Raw genomic sequence first — 20,885 nt, forward strand, 5'->3', positions numbered from 1 at the left:
CCAAGTTTTCACAATCACACAGTCACACCTTATAAGCTATATAGTTATACAACAGTTTTCAAGAATCAATGATACTGGATTGCAGTTCAACAGTTCCATCCTTTCAGTTTCATCCTACTTGGGCATTTGAATTTGAAGCAGGTCCCTTATAGACAGCATATAGTTGGGTCATGCTTTTCTATCCTTTTTCCCAATTTCTACTCTGACTGGAGAGCTTAAGTCATTTACGCTGAAAGTCGCTACTGATAAGGCAGGAGTTTTAGTCTCAACTCCATCATAGTAGCCTCTTACAGTCCTTTTTATTTCAGTGGAGATGGTAGTAATGGCCCCCTTTTCATTTCTGATTTTGTTCATTTGTGTCCTCTTTTCTAAATCAGTCTAGTTAAAGGCTTGTCAATTTTATTGATCTTTTCAAAGAATTCGCTTTTGGTTTTGTTGATTCTATTTTTTTTTTTTTTTTTTTTTTTTTTTTTTGTACTCTAGTTTCGTTTATCTCCACAATGTTATTTCTTTCCTTCTGCTCTTCTTTTTGTAGTTCTGGTTTTTCGGTTTGGTCTGTGATTTGAAATCTTTATTTTTTAATATAAGTATTTAGATCTATAAATTTCCTTCTCAGCATTGCCTTCGCTGCATCCCATAAGTTTTGGTACATTGTATTTTCATTTTCATTCTCCTCCATATACTTCTAATTTCACTTGTGATTTCCTGTTTAAACCATTAGTGTTTAAGAGTACATTGTTTAATTTCCAATTATTTGTGAATTTTCCATTTCTCCCTATGTTGTTGATGTCTGGCTTCATTCCATTGTTGTCAGAGAAAGATACCTTCTATGATTTCAGTATTTTTGAATTTATTGAGACTTGTTTCATGACCTAAGTTGTGCTCTATCATGGAGAATGATTCATATGCACTTGAGAAGAACATGTATTCTTTCTTTTTGTTGGGTGAAGTGTTGCATACTTCTGTTAGGTCTAGTTCATTTAGCCTATGGGTACTAGACCTATTTCTTTATTGATCTTCTGCCTAGATGTTCTATCCACTATTGAAAGTGCTCTGTTAGCCTCCTACTATTAATGTAGAACTATTTCTCCCTTCAAATCAGTTTTTGCTTCATATATTTTGGGGTTCTGCTGTTAGGTGCATATATATTTATAACTGTTACATCTTGTTGGATTGACCTTTTGTAGTACATAATGACCATCTTTGTCCCTCATAACTGTTTTTTCTTGGAGACTATTTTATCTAATATTAGTATTGCTACCCCAGCTCTTTTGGTTACTACTTACATGGTTTTTTCCATCCTTTCAGTTTCATCCTACTTGGGCATTTGAATTTGAGGCAGGTCCCTTATAGACAGCATATAGTTGGGTCATGCTTTTATATCCTTTTTCCCAATTTCTACTCTGACTGGAGAGCTTAAGTCATTTACGTTGAAAGTCACTACTAATAAGGCAGGAGTTTCTTCTGTAATTATTCAGCTATTTAGTCTTTGTTAATCTTACACCATTCTTCTGGTGGTGCCTACTTTATATATTTAATTTTTTAATTTTACCATATTGAGGCACTTCTAATTTCTACCTGGTATATATTTTATATATTTTCCTTGTGGTTACCATAGGGGGTTAAAATGTAAGATCCTAAATATATAACCATCATATTTGATTTGATACCAACTTAATGTCAATAGCATGCAGTTTTTATACCTCTCCACCTCCCATCTTTTTTTGTACTTGTTACAAATTGTATCTTTGTACTTTGTATGTGCTAAAACCAGACTTATCCTTATTTTTTATGCATTTGCATTTTAGCACTTGTAGGAAGTAACCAGTGGAATTACAAAGAAATACAATACAATATTACTGGCATTTGTAATTACCCAAATGGTTACCTTTACAAGAGGTTTTTATTTCTTTATGCTGCCTTTTGAACCATTGTCTAGTGTCCTTTCCTTTCAGTCTGAACAACCCCCTAATAGCACTGTTTGTAAGGCAGGTCTAGTGGTGATGAACTCTCTCAGCTTTTGTTTACCTGCAAATCTTTTGTCTGTCTTTCATTTTTGAAAGAAAGTCTCACCATATATAAAATTCTTGGTTATCAGTCGTTTTCCTTCAGCATTTTAAGTATTTCAACCCATTGCTGCCTTGCTTCCCATGGTTTCTGATGAGAAATCGGTACTTAATGTAATTGGGACTCCATTGTATATAACACATTGTGGATTTTTTGTTTTTGTTTTTTAATCCAGTTTTATTGAGATATATTCACATACCATACAATCCATCCAAAGTGTACAATTAATGGCCTTTAGTATATTCACAGAGTTGTGCATTCATCACAATAGTCAATTTTAGAACATTTTCATGACTCCAAAAAGAAAAACACCATACCCCTTGGCAGTCACCTCTCAATTCCTCTATCCTTCCCCACCCTACATAACCATTAATCTGTTTCTTTCTCTATAGATAAGTTTATATTTACAACTTATATAAATTGAATCATACCATATGTAGTACTTTGTTTCTGGTTTCTTTCACTTAGTGTAATTTTTTAAATTATTATTTTTTAATTAGAAAAGTTGCATGTTTACAGAAAAGTCATGTAAAAGAAACAGTATTCCCATATACCCCACTATTGTTGACACTATTATTGTGGCACCTTTGTTACAAATGATGGAAAATATTAAAATTGTACTATTAACTATAGCCCATAGTTTGTATAACACCTTGAATTAGTGTTGCACATTTGTTGTAATTAATGAACAACATTCTTATACTTAACCTAGTCCATCAGCCACAATAGGGCTCACTGTATTATATACAGTCCCATGTTTTATCTTCTAACGTTCATTCTAATAAATACTTGACCCAAAACTTTCCCTTTCAACCACATTCACATAAATAATTCAGCACTGTTAATTACACTTTCAATAATGTGCTACCATCACCACCTTCCACTTCTAAACATTTATCATCAACCTATATAGAAATTCTGTACACATTAAGCATCCACTCCCATTCTCTACACTCATTCTATCCCATGGTACCTATATTCTAGATTCCAACTCTATATAATTATGTCATATCGGTGAGATCATACAACATCCTTTTTTGTCTGATGTATTTCACTCAGCATAACATTCTCCACATGCATCCCTGTTGTTGATGTATCAGGACTTCATACCTTTTTATAGGTGAATGATTTTCCATCATATGTATATACCGCATTTTGTTTACCCATTCATCAGTTGATGGATATTTGTGTTGCTTTCATCTTTTGGCAGTTATGAATAATGTTGCTGTGAACATCACTATGCAAATATCTGGTTGGGTCCCTGCTTTCAATTCTTTTGGGCGTATACCTAGTAGCAGGGATGCCAGGTCATAGGATGGAGTTCTGTATTTAGCTTCCTGAAGGACTGGGAAACTTGTTTTCCATAGCAGCAGCACCATTTTATATTCCCACCAGCAATGAATGCGTGTTCCTGTTTCTCCATATCCTCTCCAACACTTGTTGTTTTGTTTTTTCAGTAGTATCCATTCTACTTGGTGTGAAATGTTTTCTCATTGTGTGGTCTTCATTTGCATTTCCCTAATGCTAGTGATAGTGATAATGAGCTTCTTTTCATATGCTTTTTAGCCATTTGTATATCCTTTTTGGAGAAATGTCTATTCATGTCTTTATCCCCATGATCAATTTTAGAACATTTTCATTATTCCAGAAAAGAAAAATAAAAAAGAAAATGTAAATTTTCCCATACTTCTTACTCCCCCTGCCATTACTAACCCATAGTATTTGTATAGTACATTTGTTACTGTTGACGAAAGAGTATTAAAATATTATTGTTAACTATACTCCATAGTTTGCAATAGGTACATTTCTTCCCATATATACCATATATACCACTATTATTAACTACTTGAAATAGTGACTTAAATTTGTTCTAGTTCGTGAAAGAACTTTAATATTTGTACAGTTAATCACAGGTATTGTCCATCACAAGATTTAGTTATAGATTCCCATGTTTTAACCTCCAATTTTCCTTCTGGTGACATACATGACACTACTCCTTTCCACCATGTTCACACACCATCCAGCACCATTTCTTTATCTCTTTTCTCACAATTTCCTTCATCTCCTTGAATTGATTTAGGAGATTGGTTTGAACATCTTTGTTCCAACTTAAAGTCTCCTCTGAGGATTCATTACCTTGACTGAGTCATATCTTCCTGTTTCTTCGCATGGCTTGCAATTTTTGGCTTTTGTCTAGGCATCTGATTACCTAGAGTTAACTCTGAAGATCTGTTTCTCCTCTTGTCTAGGGTTTTATTCTTGATTGGCTTTGTGTTAAGGCTCTTCTTTGACGTTTGGTCTAACTTATTCTAGCCCTTTAGAATAGCCTTGTTGTTACAAACTCTTCAGATTTTCTCAGCTCTTCTTCACCTGATCTTGCTGTGGATACACTGGACAATTTTTTTCACTTCCTTGCTTTTCTTCCTTCTCCAGGAAACTTGATCTGTTCTGTTTGTTGTTGTGCACTTTTCTGCCCAGCTCCAATGATTTGTTTGAATTCTCTCCCTCAGTGACCCATTTTCCTTACACTTTTTAATTCTGGGACCTATCCTGTCTTACAGCAGTTCAGTTTTAAATCCCCTCCCCACCTTTCTTTTTCCCATGAAGTTTCCCTGCCTTGGGTTTCTTATGTAGGGTAGGTTCTTCGCCCCAGGGGCCTTTTCTATGCAGCACTCTTCAGCCATTTGTGTTCTTCCTTGGATTTCTGCAGACTTGGGTCTCTGCCTGATGTGCATGGAGTTCTAACTTGCCAATGTGAGTTGCTTAGTCTCTGTCCACAGTGGGAGGGACCGGGGCTGTGCTACCTGTGCAACTCCCAAGCTGCATGGGACCAAGTGAGGGAGAGAGGAATGGGAACCAATTGGCAGTCCGGAACAGAATTTTGCTCTGTGATATTTTTTGTTTTTTCAGTTCAGAGTTTGCTGAGTCCTTTTCCAGTATCTACCATCATCCAGAGTTCTAAGCAAGTGAGATTTGTCCTTTTATTTGCTAAATCCCTGGGGAGGCTTTTTCAGGCGGGTGTCTTCCGTTACCACGTTGATGATGTCACTTTTTACTTGATTGATAGTCTTTTTTTTTTTGCATAAACGTTTTTAATTTTGATGAAGTCCCATTTATCTTTTTTCTGTCAAATGTATTTTGATTTGCTATTCAGATCACTTCTATCATTCACACAAATCAACTTATTGAAGATTAGAAATTGTAAGGCAACATTAAAATCTATACAAATATACTTACAAATAAAAAGATTTATAACTGATTTATTATAATCTGCAAAACTATTTGACCTCCTTTAGCAAATGTGAACTTTTAGCTGAGTTCCTTGACAATAAAACTAATAAGCAAATAGCATAAACAAAGCAGAAGACAGCCCCTACCCCTTCCATCCAAGCACTTGGCCTTATGGAGACTTAAGCAAATCACTTCACCTTTGTGGGTTTCAGTTTTCCTCTTTCATAAGGGTGGAATTTGTTACTCTCCCAGGAGTCCATGAAGTTAGGAAATTCTGATGTTAAAGGGAGTTGCTCTAGAACATTGGCCTCATTTCATAGCAGCTTGTCATTGCAAAGCCTTCTAGTGATGTATTAAAACCTAATGCTGTTAACTTCTTTAAACTTCTTGGGGGGTAATTAAAAGAAAACAATTTTAACTTTTGAGGCAACTTATTCCACTTCTTAAGCTTTAATTATTGAAGACATTCTTCAAAACCTTTACTGACCTATTATATAAGACCAAAAATATTTAAAAGGAATATGAGGTTTGCAAAATTAAATTTCCCATTCATTTAGTCAAATTTGAAGGCCCTTCAAAGCCTGTTTTTGGCAGCACTAGGATAGAATTGAGAGTAGAACTGGCCTATATTCTAAATAGTGAAAAAGCAATTTGCCATAATATTCTGTTCTTTGAACAACCTCATAAGAGTGGGTGTTACAGAGCAAGTGTGTCTTACTTTGCAAAGGAGAGAATAAAAAAATTCCTTAACTGTTTTAGAAAGACACCACAATCACTGATGTACTTTCACTCTAGAAAGGCCATTTCTACTTCTCACTTTTAGAAATTCATCCTTGTTTCTAAGATTTCCATTTAAGTATTTTTGTGAGTAACATTTGCTAAGGAAACTGAAGAACAGACCAGGAAATGTTAAAATTCTAATCATGACCACCCAGTTATTTAACAAATCTCTTACTCCACCAATCACCTTTCTTATCTGCTAAATGTAACATTAATGGATATGTCCTACCTAGCTCTAGCTTCATTTGGGAAGATCAGATAAGGGAACATATGAGAGCAGGCTTCAGAACAAAAGAGTAATTCTATGTAATTATTACTCATCCATTTCTATTTCCAAAACAAACAATCAAAATAACCTGATTACATAAAGAAATAGACAGTCATCCAGAATACGTTGGCAAGAATCATTTTCTCTTTTGCTGAAGAGCAGGAAAGATTTGTATGTTATTTACCTACATACTTCCTCCAGGTTCTCATATTTGCTGTTTATTCATCAAGAGAGGGTGGTATCTGAAACTTCCTTTTTCCTGCAGTAACTGAGAGAGCAACTTGTCTGTTTTGGCTCTGCCTCTTTTATCTGTATGTGTGTATGTATTTGTGTATATATTAAACTTTTACCCTAAAGTGTCAGCACACTATATAGCTGGCTTAGAGAGATGCTATATTAACCACTTGGAAAGTATCACATTTGGCACTTTAACTTATATACTTAAGCTAAGACAATATTCATTATCTTAGTATCTGAGCTCATAAAGCTTCACTGTGTCCATTTTGATTCTCCTTTCTTAAGTGAAAACCTGAATACCGTTTAACTTCTTAAGACTGCCATGTGTTTTGCTGACCAAAATTTTCACCTTTCCTTGTCTTCTTTTAACCTAGCAGGACAGAAAACCAAAGTCATTATTTATTTTTGATTATACCAAAGATAACAAAAATAAGTACTTAAAGTTATCGGGCAGTTAGATCTTTACTCAAAAAAAATATCAGATTTTGACTAAATTACCATTTCCACAAATAGTAGCAGAATCACTGAGTGAAACATTTAACACCAAAACAAAATGCATGATTAATGGAGAAGCTGAATGTTTTATTGTTATTAAAGGGTGTCTTGTTTTGCTCTAAGGCTGTTGCTTCATTGTATGAAAATAGCACCAGCAAATGTGGTATACTGGGAAGTTACGATACTACTGTTTCTCACCTGACACTGTACAACTAACAAAAACTTAAGTCTATTCCCAGTTATTTCCAGTGAATATATCATTAAGCATTTTGACCCAAATCCAGGGACTCAAGTAAGCAAGTTACAATATTATGTAAGGCTTACGATAACAATCTTAACTGAATTACATAATTTTTACAAGTAGTTTTACTTCTGACAATTTCATGGATTCTGAAAATAACAACTAGATCCTGGTCTAAATCACTGGGTGATATGAAAAAGATGCAGATTGTGTTTACCTGCTATCATTAGAAAGTTAAGGGGTATTTTCTTTCAATAGCATAGTTGGAACAAGTAGTTTCTGTTTTCCTATGGTATTGCTAAAAGTTGCTATTATAAATTTTTATCCACCAGTAATTTAAAATATTGCTGGATTATACTGTTTCAGACTAGTTTATTTAGGGGTTCCATTTTCACTCTTCAATAGATTTTATATATTTCTCATATGCTTCTTCACTCATTAGTTCATCAAGTTCTGAAGGATTACTCAGTGTCATCTTGATCAGCCAACCTGAAATCAAAGGGAAATAAGTATCTTTCTTTCCAAACTGCCTTTTTAAAGGGTGCACATCAAATTCATTCAAACTGTAAAAATAAATATTTGAGTGCCTCAAGGTTAGCCTAGTATTTTTTAACATAAATCACTCAATAAATATTTGTTCAGGGAGTTTTCAGAATTCAGTTAATGTGCTTGTATATCACAACTGAAAAGAATTACAACCAGATAGATTCTATCGTAATGAATTGAGAACTCTTAGATCATATTAAGTGTCAACAACTGACATTTAAGAATTTAAATAAGGATTCCAAATACATAAGGCCAGGCATATCTTTCATTAATGAAAGGAACACCAACACTGTAACTACTGCGGATAATGGCATAGAAAGCAGGAGTAGAGGTAGAAGTGCTAGGTAATATAAAACAGAACTAATCCTAGCTTTGCATATATTGGCTATGTGACCCTAATAGATAAATCTTTTGGGGCTCCAAATCTTCTTATACAAAATGGATAAAATTGCTGATAGCCTACCTCATTGGTTGTTATCTGGATAATACGTGAGAAAACAAAATTAATGCAATATTATCCTATTCCCATCTATATCACACAATATGTGTGGATGCCTTACACCTGAAGAAACAGTATAGTAACCAGTTAATCCACAACTGTGACACTAAGAACTCTGAATAAGGCAATGTTTTTGTCATCAGTGATCTTAAACATAATCTTAATGTATTCAGCTAATTTTTAAAAACAGAAGAACAATTCTGTTTAGTTCTAAGAAGTGGATAAAGATTAAGACACAATTGGCAAAGCTTGCTTTAAATTCTAGATTAAATATTAATTACAGCAATAATCCTTTGAAAAATTTCTAGCAACAACTTACCATCTTCATAACAAGATTTGTTGACAAGTCCTGGATTCTCTGCAAGAGCTTCATTAATTTCTGTTACTTCTCCTGACAGAGGAGAATAAAGTTCACTAGCAGCTTTCACACTTTCCAAAGCACCAAACTCCTCTAAAAGCAAAAATGAAAAATATTAGATGTTAATAATAGTAATGCCCTGAGAATATAAAATATGGAAGGGTGGTCACTTAATATATTCATAATAAACATAAAATTCTATCTATCTTTAACTAAAAATAAAACCATAGCTTTGTCATAGTCATATTATCTATAAGAATACATATCTTCAATAAAGTGTGCCTATCCTTAGTAAAGCAGACACAGTAAACAACAAATGGTGAGGTGCCTGAATACCAGGTGTATTTAAGTTCAGTAAAACACAACTTTATTTCAATTTATTGTGGCTCAGAGAAAAATAATATTAGGATGTTGGGTGAGATCCTTTTCCCCTGGTAACAGCGCCTCATTCAACTGCACAAGGTGACTAGAATACAAGCAGAAAGCCATAGTCTTATTTGCTTGGGGGATCAGAGGACAGAGAATGGGGCTACCAGGGTGGCTGGAAATTGAGGGCTGCAATCTTAGAAAGAAGAGCAAAGTAGTGTAGAGAAAAAGTACTCAACAGAAATATCCCAAATGACCTGCATACTAGAATTAGCAAAGAACTTTATAGTAGCTATATATGTTCAGTGATTGAACGGAAAGGATCATAGAAATGAGGAATACTTCCAAGGAAATAGAAATTATTTAAAAAGTGGACACTGTAGAGCTGAAAAGCACAATATCTAAATTAAAAACAATTCACTGGATGGCGTTAATAATGGATTAGATAGAGACGAGAGAAAAGGTCCATGAACTTTGAAAAGACAACGGAAATTATACAACCTAAAGAACAGTTTAAAAAGAAAGACTGAAAAATTAACAGCTTCAGTGATGTATGGGATAATACAATATCAAATGATCTGGCATATATACATGGACTCCCAAAAGAAGAGAAAATGGATTAGAAAAAAATATATATTTGAAGAAATAATGACAAAAGTATTTCTAAATTTGGTGACATATCAACTTGCAGATTTATGAAGCTCAGCAAATCTCAAGCAAGATAAACATAAAGAAAACCATGCCTATGTACATTATAGTCAAACTACCAAAAATCTTGAAAGCAGTCAGAAGAAAGAAAAATGTTACATATAGAGGACAATAGGAATGATGGCTGACTTCTCATCTGGAAAAAATGGAGGCCAGAGAACAGATGAAAACTTCACAAAGTGCTGGTGGGAAGTGGGATCTGTCAATCAAGAATTCTGTATACAGTGAAAATACCCATCAAGAATAAACACATAATAAGAATATTTTCAGATAAATGTTTGTCAGGCTGAAGGTAATGATACAAAATGAGACCTCAGATCTATAGAGAAAGGCCTGAAGAGGTTTGGTTTTTTTAAATGGTAAATAGGTAAGATAAAACACTATCTTCACTATACTTTTTCCTTAATTCCTATAAAGCACTTTAGTATTTAAAAGCAAAAATTATAATACTGTCTTGTAGCATTTGTTACAAACATTGATACAAAATGTATTAAAACAATAGTACGCTGGATGGACTGGCAAATGAAATTATACTGTTCCAAGTTTATTACTTGTTACACAAAGTGATACAATATTAACTCCAAATAAACTGATAAATTTAAGGTAGAATACTGGAGCAACTATTTAAAAATAGTGCAGAGGGACTCGGGCAAGATGGCAGCATAGAGAGGAGTGGAAGCTAAGTAGTCCCCCTGGAACAACTACAAAAAACCAGAAACAACTAGTAAATAATCCAGAATAACTGCGGGGGGACAAACGAGACCATCCATTCATCATATACCAACCTGAATTGGGAGGAATGCCCGAGAACACAGCATAAAATCTGAAAGTAAAACCTGCGGAACCAGGTCGGGAGACCCCCCTCCCCCATAGCCCGAGCTGTGGAGCCGCGTGGTGCCACAGAGAAGCTCTCTCCCAGCAAGCGAATACAGCTCAGCTGAGCTCCAACTGGGGTTTTAAGTAGCGAGTATGAACTGCTCACTACAGGTACGCAGCCCCAAAAAAACAGACAGAGGCTTTGGGTGACGACTGACCTGGGAGAGCCGGAGGGTCGCCTTGGACTGGGTCTGAAGGGGACTATCTGTTTCTTTTTTGGCTCAGTGGAGAAAGCCCCAGTCATTTTCAGTTTCCAGGGCTGTGACTCTGGGAAGGGTGGAGACACCACAAGCAGAGAGCGAGACCATTGAAATGCTAATGACCTCCACCTGAGGGGTCTGTCTTCTCTAGGAGGAAAGGGGTGGGGCCCCTTCCATTCAGAACCAGACCCCAGAGCCTGGGGGAACACGGCCACACCTCCTCACACCAGTCAAGAATTATAGGCTAACAGGCATCACCTGCTGGGCAGAAAAGCACAGTGACCTGAGGCATCAAAGGGTGGAGCAATTTTCTAAGACACACCTGCAGGGAAACCAGATACTGAATATTTCTTCCCTCTGGGACCTGAGCCTGTTCTGGTCTGGGAAAACCTGATTTGGATAACCAAGGAAACCATGCCTAGACAACAGAAAATTACAACCTACACTAAGAAAAACAAAGTTATGGCCCAGTCAAAGGAACAAACATATACTTCAACTGAGATACAGGAATTTAAACAACTAATGCTAAATCAATTCAAAAAGTTTAGAGAAGATATTGCAAAAGAGATAGAGGCTGTAAAGGAAGCACTGGGCATGTATACGGCAGAAATCAAAAGTTCAAAAAAACAACTAGTAGAATCTATGGAAATGAAAGGCACAACACAAGAGATGAAAGACACAATGGAAACATACAACAGCAGATCTCAAGAGGCAGAAGAAAACACTCAGGAACTGGAGAACAAAACACCTGAAAGCCTACAGGCAAAGGAGCAGATGGAGAAAAGAATGAAAAAATATGAGCAACGTCTCCGGGAACTCAAGGATGAAACAAAGTACAATAATGTATGTATCACTGGTGTCCCAGAAGGAGAAGAGAAGGGAAAGGGAGCAGAAGCAATAATAGAGGAAATAATTAATGAAAATTTCCCATCTCTTATGAAAGACATAAAATTACAGATCCAAGAAGCACAGCGTACCCCAAACAAGAGATATGAAGAGGCCTACGCCAAGACACTTAATAATCAGATTATCAAATGTCAAAGACAGAGAGAATCCTGAAAGCAGCAAGAGAAAAGCAATCCATTACATACAAAGGAAGCTTAATAAGACTATGTGCGGATCTCTCAGCAGAAACCATGGAGGCAAGAAGGAAGTGGTGTGATATATTTAAGATACTGAAAGAGAAAAACCACCAAGAATCCTGTATCCAGCAAAGCTGTCCTTCAAATATGAGGGAGAGCTCAAATATTTTCTGACAAACAGACAATGAGAGACTTTGTGAACGAGACACCTGCCCTACAGGAAATACTAAAGGGAGCACTACAGGGTGACAGAAGACAGGAGTGCGTGGTTTGGAACACAATTTTGGGAGATGGTAGCACAACAATGGAAGTACACTGAACAAAGGTAACTATGAATACGGTTGAGAGAGGAAGATGGGGAGCATGTGAGAAACCACAAGAAAGGAGGAAAGATAACGACTGGAACTGTGTAACTTGGTGAAATCTAGAGTATTCAACAATTGTGATAAAATGTACAAATATGTTCTTTCACGAGGGAGAACGAGCAAATGTCAACCTTGCAAGGTGTTAAAAATGGGGAGGCATTGGGGGAGGGATGCAATCAGCATAAACTAGAGACTGTAACTAATAGAATCATTGTATTATGCTTCCTTTAATGTAACAAAGGTGATATACCAAGGTGAATGCAGACAAGGGGGGATAGGGGAGGCATGTTAGACACTTGACATTGGTGGTATTGTCTGATTCTTTATTCTACTTTGATTTAAGGTTCTTTTTCCTTTTGCTGCTTCCTAGCTGTCATTTTTTTTTTCCTCTTTCTTTTGCCTCTCTACCTTCTTTGACTCTCCCTCCTGCCTTGTGGAAGAAATGTAGATGCTCTTATATAGATAGTGGTGAAGGTGGTGAACACATAAATGTATGACCATGCAGAAAACCATTGATTATTTACTTGGGATGGAATGTATGGTGAGTGAACAAAACCATATTAAAAAAAAAATGGGTTGATGACAAAACCTTGAGGGCAATATACTGAGTGAAATAAACCAGACACATTAGGACAATTATTGCAGGGTCTCACTGATAGGAACTAATTACAATATGTAAACTCATAGACATGAAATATAAGGTACCAAGATATAGGACAAGGCTTAAGAATGGGGAGTGGTTGCTTAGTATGAGCAGAATGTTCAATTAGGATGAATTTAAATGTTTGGAAATGAACAGGGGTGTTGGTAGCAAGATGTGAGAATAACTAACAGCGCCGAATGGTGTGTGAATGAGGTGGAAAGGGGAAGCTCAGAGTCATATATGTCACTAGAAGGAAAGTTGGAGGTCAAAAGATGGAAATGTATAAAACTGAATCCTATGGTGGGCAATGTCCATGATCAACTGTACAAATACTAGAAATCACTTCATGAACCAGAACAAATGTATGACAATACAATTAGAAGTTAATAATAGAGTGGCATATAGGGAAGAACTATATACCTATTACAAACTATATACTACAGTTAGTAGTATTTCAACATTTTTTCATAAACAGTAACAAATGTACTATATCAATACTAGGAGTCAACAATTGAGGGGGGTTGGTTAGGGATAGGGGAGGATTAGAGTTTCCTTTTCTTTTTTTCTTTTTTCATCTTTCACTTTATTTCTTGTCTGGAGTAATGAAAAGTTTCTAAAAATTGAACAAAAATTAAGTGTGATGGATGCACAGCTGTATGAGGGTACCCAGGGGCAAGTGATTGTACACTTTGGATCTTTGGATAATTGTATGGTATCTGAACAATCTCAATAAAAATGAAAAAAAAAAAAAAAAAGTGCAAAGAATAGTAGAGTTTAAAAACCAATGAAGAAAATAAAATCAAACATTGATATTCATTCAATTTACTCAAAAGAATGTAGGAATGGAAAAGCAGAGGAAAAACAAACAGGACAAATGGAAAGCAAAGAACAAAAGAGTCTAGACCTCACCTCAACTGTATCAATATTACATTATAGGTAAATGGACTAATCACTCTAATTGAAGGGCAGATAAGGACTGGATAAGAAAAGAATACCCAACCATAAGCTGTCTTCAAGAAATGCACTTTAAATATAAAGACACAGCTAAGTCAAAAGTAAAAAGATGGAATGAGACATACCATGCAAACAGTAAGTATAAGAAAGCTCAGATGGGTACATTAATATCAGATAAAGTAGAGGTCAAGACAGGAGAATTACCAGAGATAAGGGACATTTCATAATAAAAGGGTTAATTCATAGAGAAGACTAAGAATATTAAAAGTGTATGCACCTAGGAAGAGCTAGGTGTACCAGGCAAAAATTGGTGGAACTAAAGGGAGAATCAACAAATCTACAGTTGTAACTGAAGAATTTCACATCATTCCCAGTAAAAATCCATCAGGGTATATATAATTTGAGCAATTTCATCATCCAACTGAGATTTATAGAACACTGTACTCAACAAATGAGAATACAGTCTTTTCAACTGCAAATGGAACATTCACTAAGATAGACCACTTGCCAGACCATAACTTGCAATTTTAAAAAAATTAAATCTTAGACACTAGAAAATGACCAAGAGCAGGCAGATTCTAGAAAGGAGGCATGGGTGAGTTTTTAGGTTTTTAACGGCTTTTAGCCTGAAGAGAGGCAATCTGTGCCATGTGGAGTAGTCAAAACTGTGAAAGAAAATCTTGTCTTATCAATCAAAACAAGCATTTTATTATGATATAAGAAAAGGTTTCCAGGAAGGCCTTCAAAAAAAAGGACATAACCTTTATTAGATAAGGGCCAAATGTGCCATTAAGAGTCAAGAAGCTGAAAAGATTCAAACAAGGAAAATTATGGAGAAAAATGTAGACAGAAAGATATGGCCAATACTGTCAAAGATGTTTAGAAAATGATACTTAAATTCTGTATGGCTTACATATGTCAAGAAACCCATGAATATACCTGGTACCACTGGCTAAACGTTGTCCAGCACTGGTTTTATGCCAGGATGTGCTAATTTCATTTAATCCTTAAAACAACCCTATGAGGTTGCTTTAGATAATTTATAAATGAGGCCTAAATTATTTCTTCAAAGTTACATAGCTGACAAATTATGAAGCCAGAACTTAAAACCAGGTTCTGCCAACCTAGCCCATGTTCTTTTCTGATAGTCTACCTCCAAGGAAAAGCTTTAAACTTAATAGACTTCAGCTATATTACAGTATCAATGTGAGTGGTGGAAGGAGATGTTGCTAAGAGCCTTTCCCCTCTATGGTCTCTTCCTGCCTCCTATTAAAAAGGCTAAAAATGCTCAGTACACTTCTCATCATACCTTATAACCAGGGTGGCAATAAACCCAGACCTGGCTAATGAGATGTAAGAGAAAGTCTGCAGGGGTGGGGGGTGGTTTTTGGTAAGGATGTTCCTCCCCTATAATCTCTTTTTTCTTACTTCTGGATTTTGTCATTTGAGAATGTGATGCTTGAAGATTTTACATCCATCTTATGATCTGATACACTGAGGCAGAAAAAGATGGAAAGATGTGTCCTTGATGAGCTTCACTGAGCCCCTGGACCAGCTCTTATATCCACTAGTCTTCAAGCTGCTTGTATTAGATATTAATAAACCCCTATTACTGAAGCTCCTTTCATTTGAACATTCTGTTAATTATGTCAAAAGCACTCTAATTGACCCTGGGTGCAAACAAGTTATTTATTCCAGGTAAAGATTAGGTAAAGAAAATTCAGAGGACATAACCTAATGAGAATAATACTCACCTTGTTTGTTCAATTTTGTCCCAACCTCGGGTAGACTACAGTAAACAACATCTCCCAAAGCTTCCTTTAAAAAAAAAAAAAAAAAGAAACAACAGTAAGAAATCAAATTAGACCCCTAGTAAATAGGCACAATCATACACTGAATCCCCCACAGTTAAGAAGCCAGCAAAATTTTTCTGTAAAGGACCGGACAGTACATATTTAAGGCTTTAGGGACTATATTCTTCTTCTTTCCTTAAAACCCTTTAAAAATGTAAAAGCCATTCTTAACTCAAGGCCTGTAAGAAACTGGCTACCAGCCAGATTTGGCTCATAGGCTATATAGGTTTCAACCTCTATCAGAAACTATATACTCCCAGTAAGATTACCAGTTCCTCTCAAAACACATTTTGCATTCTTCCACTTCTTCAGTTTACTTAGGCCATTTCCCCTACTGAATCTGCTGATATCCTATCCATTGAATCTCTAAGCCTTGTACTCCCTGAAGACCAACTTGACTTTGTTATGTGTTTACTCCATTACATGATCTCCACCAGATGAATGAATTACAGCCCCTCTGAGTACCCAGGTGATATCTATCATGTAATGTTTTCCATATTGTTTTCCAGGTAGGTGATTCTTCTGCCTTCACAGATAAGCTTCCAGGGGGTAAGGATCATGTGCAGTATTTCACAAAACACCTTGTAGTAAACTTCACAGTAGGTACTATACCAGTGAAGATATAATTGTCAGTGATTCTTAATCCCCGAGAATCTAATATATCTGAAGAATATTATAATAGTCCCATAAGTAACATCCCTTTCCCCCTTCCTGCCCACTCAATAGATGTATCCAGCTGAGAAAATCTTTGTTGCTATTTGACTTCTCATTTTCTTTTAAACAATATCTCAATATTGGATCAACGGAAATAGGGAATTGATAGGTTCAATAAATGTTTTTCTTTGTGTAATTTGTGCCAATCTAGGTTTTCCCTCTTCTTATTGCCCCCCTAGTTGTGTATCACCATAACCATAAAAACTGTCAAAGTACTAGCCCTTTTGCTTGCTGCTTTTTCTTCCTCCTAATGCCCCCAAATTAAACATATATATATATATATATATTTAATGAATAAGGCATGTTCTTTTTAATTTGGGTTACTCTTTCACCATCTCTTAAACCACCACATATTGCTGAAACTAAATTATGTTGTATTTGTTTCACTTGTGATTGATATTCTTCTGTGGCCCTTTAAAAGACCCAAAGTACTAATAGCAGAAAAAACAAAAGTTTCAAAAAGTAGATACCATCCCATTTAGACAAGAACACACTGTCATACATATTTCAAGACAATCCAGTACCTGTGCAAAATTGCTGATTCCCACTGTTCCAATACCATTTTCTGTTGTTATCCATTCATGTTTGTCTGTGAATTTCCGCACTAAAATAGAAGACCAGTATTTTAGGAAAGCAGCAGTACTACTTTTTTAAAAACTCTTTTCCTATCAATGCTGTCAAAAGGCAAGACTTGCCAATATTTGTGTTTGACTTATTGACACTGGCACTGAACAGTAAACTGGCTCAGCAAAGGACAGAGATCATGTGAAAAAATGACACCTCTTCTCAACAGGGGTATAATTTAGGCAAAAATGGCTTAATCTGTTCACTTTGTGCATATTTTGGAAGTTTGATTATTTGCTCTAACAGTTTTTAGTCTACAGTACACAAAAAAATTGGAGCACATTTAAAATGTGTCCTTATCTATTAGCTGACATAAGAGGGCTTCACTATAATTCTGTTACAAAGTGAAATTTCACAGGGATCAAATTGACCTCCTTGAACAATTATAACATGTAAATTTCTAAAATTCAATTTTAATCTAACTGAACCCTGCCCTTGAAGAGAATGGCAACCATCATTTCAAGAAGCAAATTGTAAGATCAGAACTTAACAGTTGCACCAGGGATAAGCCATTAACTGGTGGAAAATCAAACTCGGCTCAATTTATTGGACAATTTAGCCCTTGGCTTTATGATGAGCTTCTTTTCAAAGACAGCGTCAAACTATTCAGCAATTCCTGCAAGAATGACTGCCCAAAGTTCAAGAGATGTGAAAAAAAGTTATTTCAGATTTCAAGTTAAAAGTTCTTGCTTTTAAGAAAAAAAAAAAAAAAAAAAAAAAATGCTGTATTTTAGAATATATATCACACTCTGAATCCAAGTATCTTTCCAAAGAGACTGCATCAGAAGTTAATAGCAAAATGGTTTATTAATTCAAATACTATATCGAAGTAAGCCTTGCTGATTTTCTCCTAACCCTTAACAAAATATAATTGTACTTAGAACAACATTAAATTGCTTTAGTTACAACTCTGATATGCAGTAAAGAGTATAATTTACTATTGCTTTCTTCATCCCCTAATCATAAAACTTTCTAAATTTCATACTTTTCAGAGGAAGAAATTGCAAAATCCATCACAAAGGAATTAGCTTTGCTTCATTCCACCTGAGGTAACTGAATGCTTCAGGCCAGTCTGATGTTTAGGTAAGAAAGGTAAAGACTGTTTACCTTTTAATACTCTCCCCTTCCACCTTTTCTTGATTACTTCAGGTCTCAACTTAGAAGCCCCCTCCTCCTTAGAGTCTCTTCTAACCCTCTAAGTGGGGGTTCCTGGGCCACCCAAACACTGCTCACCACCCTGTACCCCTCCTCCCCTGCCCCCTCCCCCATAGCACTTAACAGCTACATGGAAATAGCCATTGGTCAGTTGTCTCCGAGAAGGAGGAAAGTACAATGCAAGCAAGAACAGGGTCTATTTCATTTCTATTTGTATTCCCAGTTCTAAACACAGAGCTTGGCACATAGCTGGCACTCAAAAGCTGAAGAATTGAAATAATTTTTTAAAGTTTATTAAGTAAAAGAGATTCCAAGCAAAATATCTGGTACACAGTTATTTAGCTACAACACTCAATTTTTCCTATCATTCTGTTACAACTTTAGAACTGGCTAATTACCAATTACGAGCAGTTTAAAGCTTATATACCTTATATATATATATAAAACAAATATAAATAAATATGACCTCTTTGAAACACTCATCTTGATTTTGGGTTTATCATCATAACTAATGGTAAAAATAATTTTAGGAGTAAGTTTGCTTTCACACTCAAAATTTAGCAGTTGAGTGATGACCAGATTAGAGGAAAAGTTAACTGCACCTAGGTCCACTTGACTTCAAAGTCCATAAGCCTTTTTAAAAACTATGCCATGCTATTTAGGCTAAAGAAAATAATTAGTACAATTTTTCTTTAACCCCTGGCCTAACAGGAAAAAAGTGGACAGGAGATTGAGTAAATAATTATTTTCTTACTGAACTGTGAAAAACATTCTGGGGCCTCAGAAAATCGGGAGTTTTGAGTTATATATGAAAATTTTGTGTTTTCCTCCTTCAAAGTCACTAGTCAAAAAATAGATTTTATATTAACATTAGCAAATATTCTTACTATTCATTTTATACTGTACACTAATTTAATATCAAGTAACATTTATCAAATGTTTATTTGTCATATTACTTGATAAATGTATGGACAGCATACATTTCATTCCATACTTTCAACAACTCTGTGAGGTATTATCTCCATTCTCTGGCTGAATCTTAGAGAAGTTAATAACTGTCCAAGATCACATAGCCTTTAAGAGGTAGAATCTGAATTGTAACTTGGGTCTGTCTGCTATGAAAAACCTAGGTGCTTAACCAGATAATGGGTATTGATATTTTGGGCAATATTTAAGTAGATAAATAGAAAATGAGAACAGCTGGCCATAATGTAACAGTGAATAAGGGAGAAAACATAGATTTGAAATTCTTACCTGTGAAAGGCTTCACCCTTGTATTCAAATTAGTAATTTATTGTATATGTCACAAACACAGCTGAAGGAATATTAGCAAGGTGAGAGAAATCTTTATGCTTCAGACTTTGGAATACATTTATTAATATTCTAGTCCCTAACAGATTTCTAAAACAATGAATTCAATGAGAAAACAACCATCACATATCTATGTATACACCCTAAGTAAGATGGGGCAGTTAGTGTCAAATACTTGCCCATAAACTTAAGAAAAACTCTTTTCCCCCGGCAGTAAGTGTGCACAAATGGTCAAAAACATATGAGCAGTTGTCCCAGTTATTTCAAGTCTGTCTAAGTTGGGCCTCATTTTAGACCTGAAAGACAATGGCTCAATATACTTTAACACAATGTCGTCTGTAAAAAGTCCAGAAGAGTTTATCTTACAGCTTTTGAGAAACAGCTGAGACTTCGACGTTATGCTCATTTTAGCTGGTAAAAATCTAGACCCAGTGCTTTAATTTTTAGAAATGTTTTTGCCTTAATTTTACTTAAAATTCTAATAGTCCATTTAACAAATTAAAACCTATGATGCACCCAAACGAGAGATAAACTAAGGTCCCTGAGAGGCTCAGCGATGCTTCCCTGGCTTCTCCGGCAGGGCGCGACCGTGGGTACCACCGCCGGCGTTTATACCAGGCTTTCAATCGGCCTCACACGCCTCCCTCGTCTCCATTCAACCCCACACTACAAAGACGGATTGTTTGTTTTCACGCCTACTTAAAAGGAGGGAAAGGCGAGCAGAAAAATCTAGGGATCTAGCAATAAACAGAAGGGTGGAAAAGAGTTAGCCTTCGCTTTGAACTGGGGCGGGTCCGGAGCTGGAACTTCACATTGTACAAGTGAACCTCTCCCGCCGGAAGGAGCCAGGCGCGGCCCTCCCAAGGCTGGCCCGCTTCGCCCACGTGCCCGGCCGCAGGGCCCCGCCCGCCAGCGCTTACCCGAGAGCAGAGCGGGGCCGGTGCGCAGCGTCCGAACAGCGCCAGTCCCCAGCCCCCAGGGCCGCCGCGGGCAGGACGTGGCGGGCGCCGAGGCCGCGCGCAGGCTGCAGACGACGATCCGCACACTCCGTGCCGCGCGCAGCGCCATGTTCGCAGGGGTGCGGAGGGTTGCGGTGCCGCAAAGCGGACACCGGGCCGACGGGGCGGGGACGGCCCCGGACCGGAGCGAGCCGGCTGGACCTGGGCGTGGGGGCGGAGCCCCAACGGAGGTGGGGAGACACTGGGTGGGGGAAGCTGCGCCCGGCTGATAGGGCAGCGCGCGGAGGCGGGAACTCCCGGGCGGTCGCCGCCTGGGATAGGGCGGTGCCTGCGGGGAGCGTGGACACGTGGAC

At 36.7% G+C, this 20,885-nt stretch overlaps 1 protein-coding gene across 1 annotated transcript; it reads right to left on the reverse strand.

Annotated features, from left to right (window-relative positions):
• Positions 1-5,081: 5,081 nt before the first annotated feature.
• GCSH (glycine cleavage system protein H) lies at positions 5,082-20,785 on the reverse strand. Its single transcript, XM_037815574.1, has 5 exons — positions 20,494-20,785; positions 17,008-17,087; positions 15,671-15,734; positions 8,684-8,815; positions 5,082-7,808 (listed from the first exon to the last, which is right to left on the reverse strand). The coding sequence occupies exons 1-5, from the start codon at positions 20,639-20,641 to the stop codon at positions 7,711-7,713; spliced, it is 522 nt and encodes a 173-aa protein (XP_037671502.1). The 5' UTR covers positions 20,642-20,785; the 3' UTR covers positions 5,082-7,710.
• Positions 20,786-20,885: the final 100 nt, after the last annotated feature.

The sequence above is a fragment of the Choloepus didactylus genome, chromosome 22 (assembly GCF_015220235.1).
Source record: "Choloepus didactylus isolate mChoDid1 chromosome 22, mChoDid1.pri, whole genome shotgun sequence".
NCBI classification, from domain to species: Eukaryota; Metazoa; Chordata; class Mammalia; order Pilosa; family Megalonychidae; genus Choloepus; species Choloepus didactylus.

What these genes read in the sequence shown, in the direction of transcription:
- GCSH (XM_037815574.1), bottom strand. Translation starts at nt 20,641, where the DNA reads ATGGCGCTGCGCGCGGCACGGAGTGTGCGGATCGTCGTCTGCAGCCTG. An exon ending in CGGCCCCGCTCTGCTCTCGG is followed by an intron (nt 17,088 to 20,493) that starts GTAAGCGCTGGC and finishes CTTCTATTTTAG; the next exon opens with TGCGGAAATTCACAGACAAA. An exon ending in GAATCAGCAATTTTGCACAG is followed by an intron (nt 15,735 to 17,007) that starts GTACTGGATTGT and finishes TTTTTTTTAAAG; the next exon opens with GAAGCTTTGGGAGATGTTGT.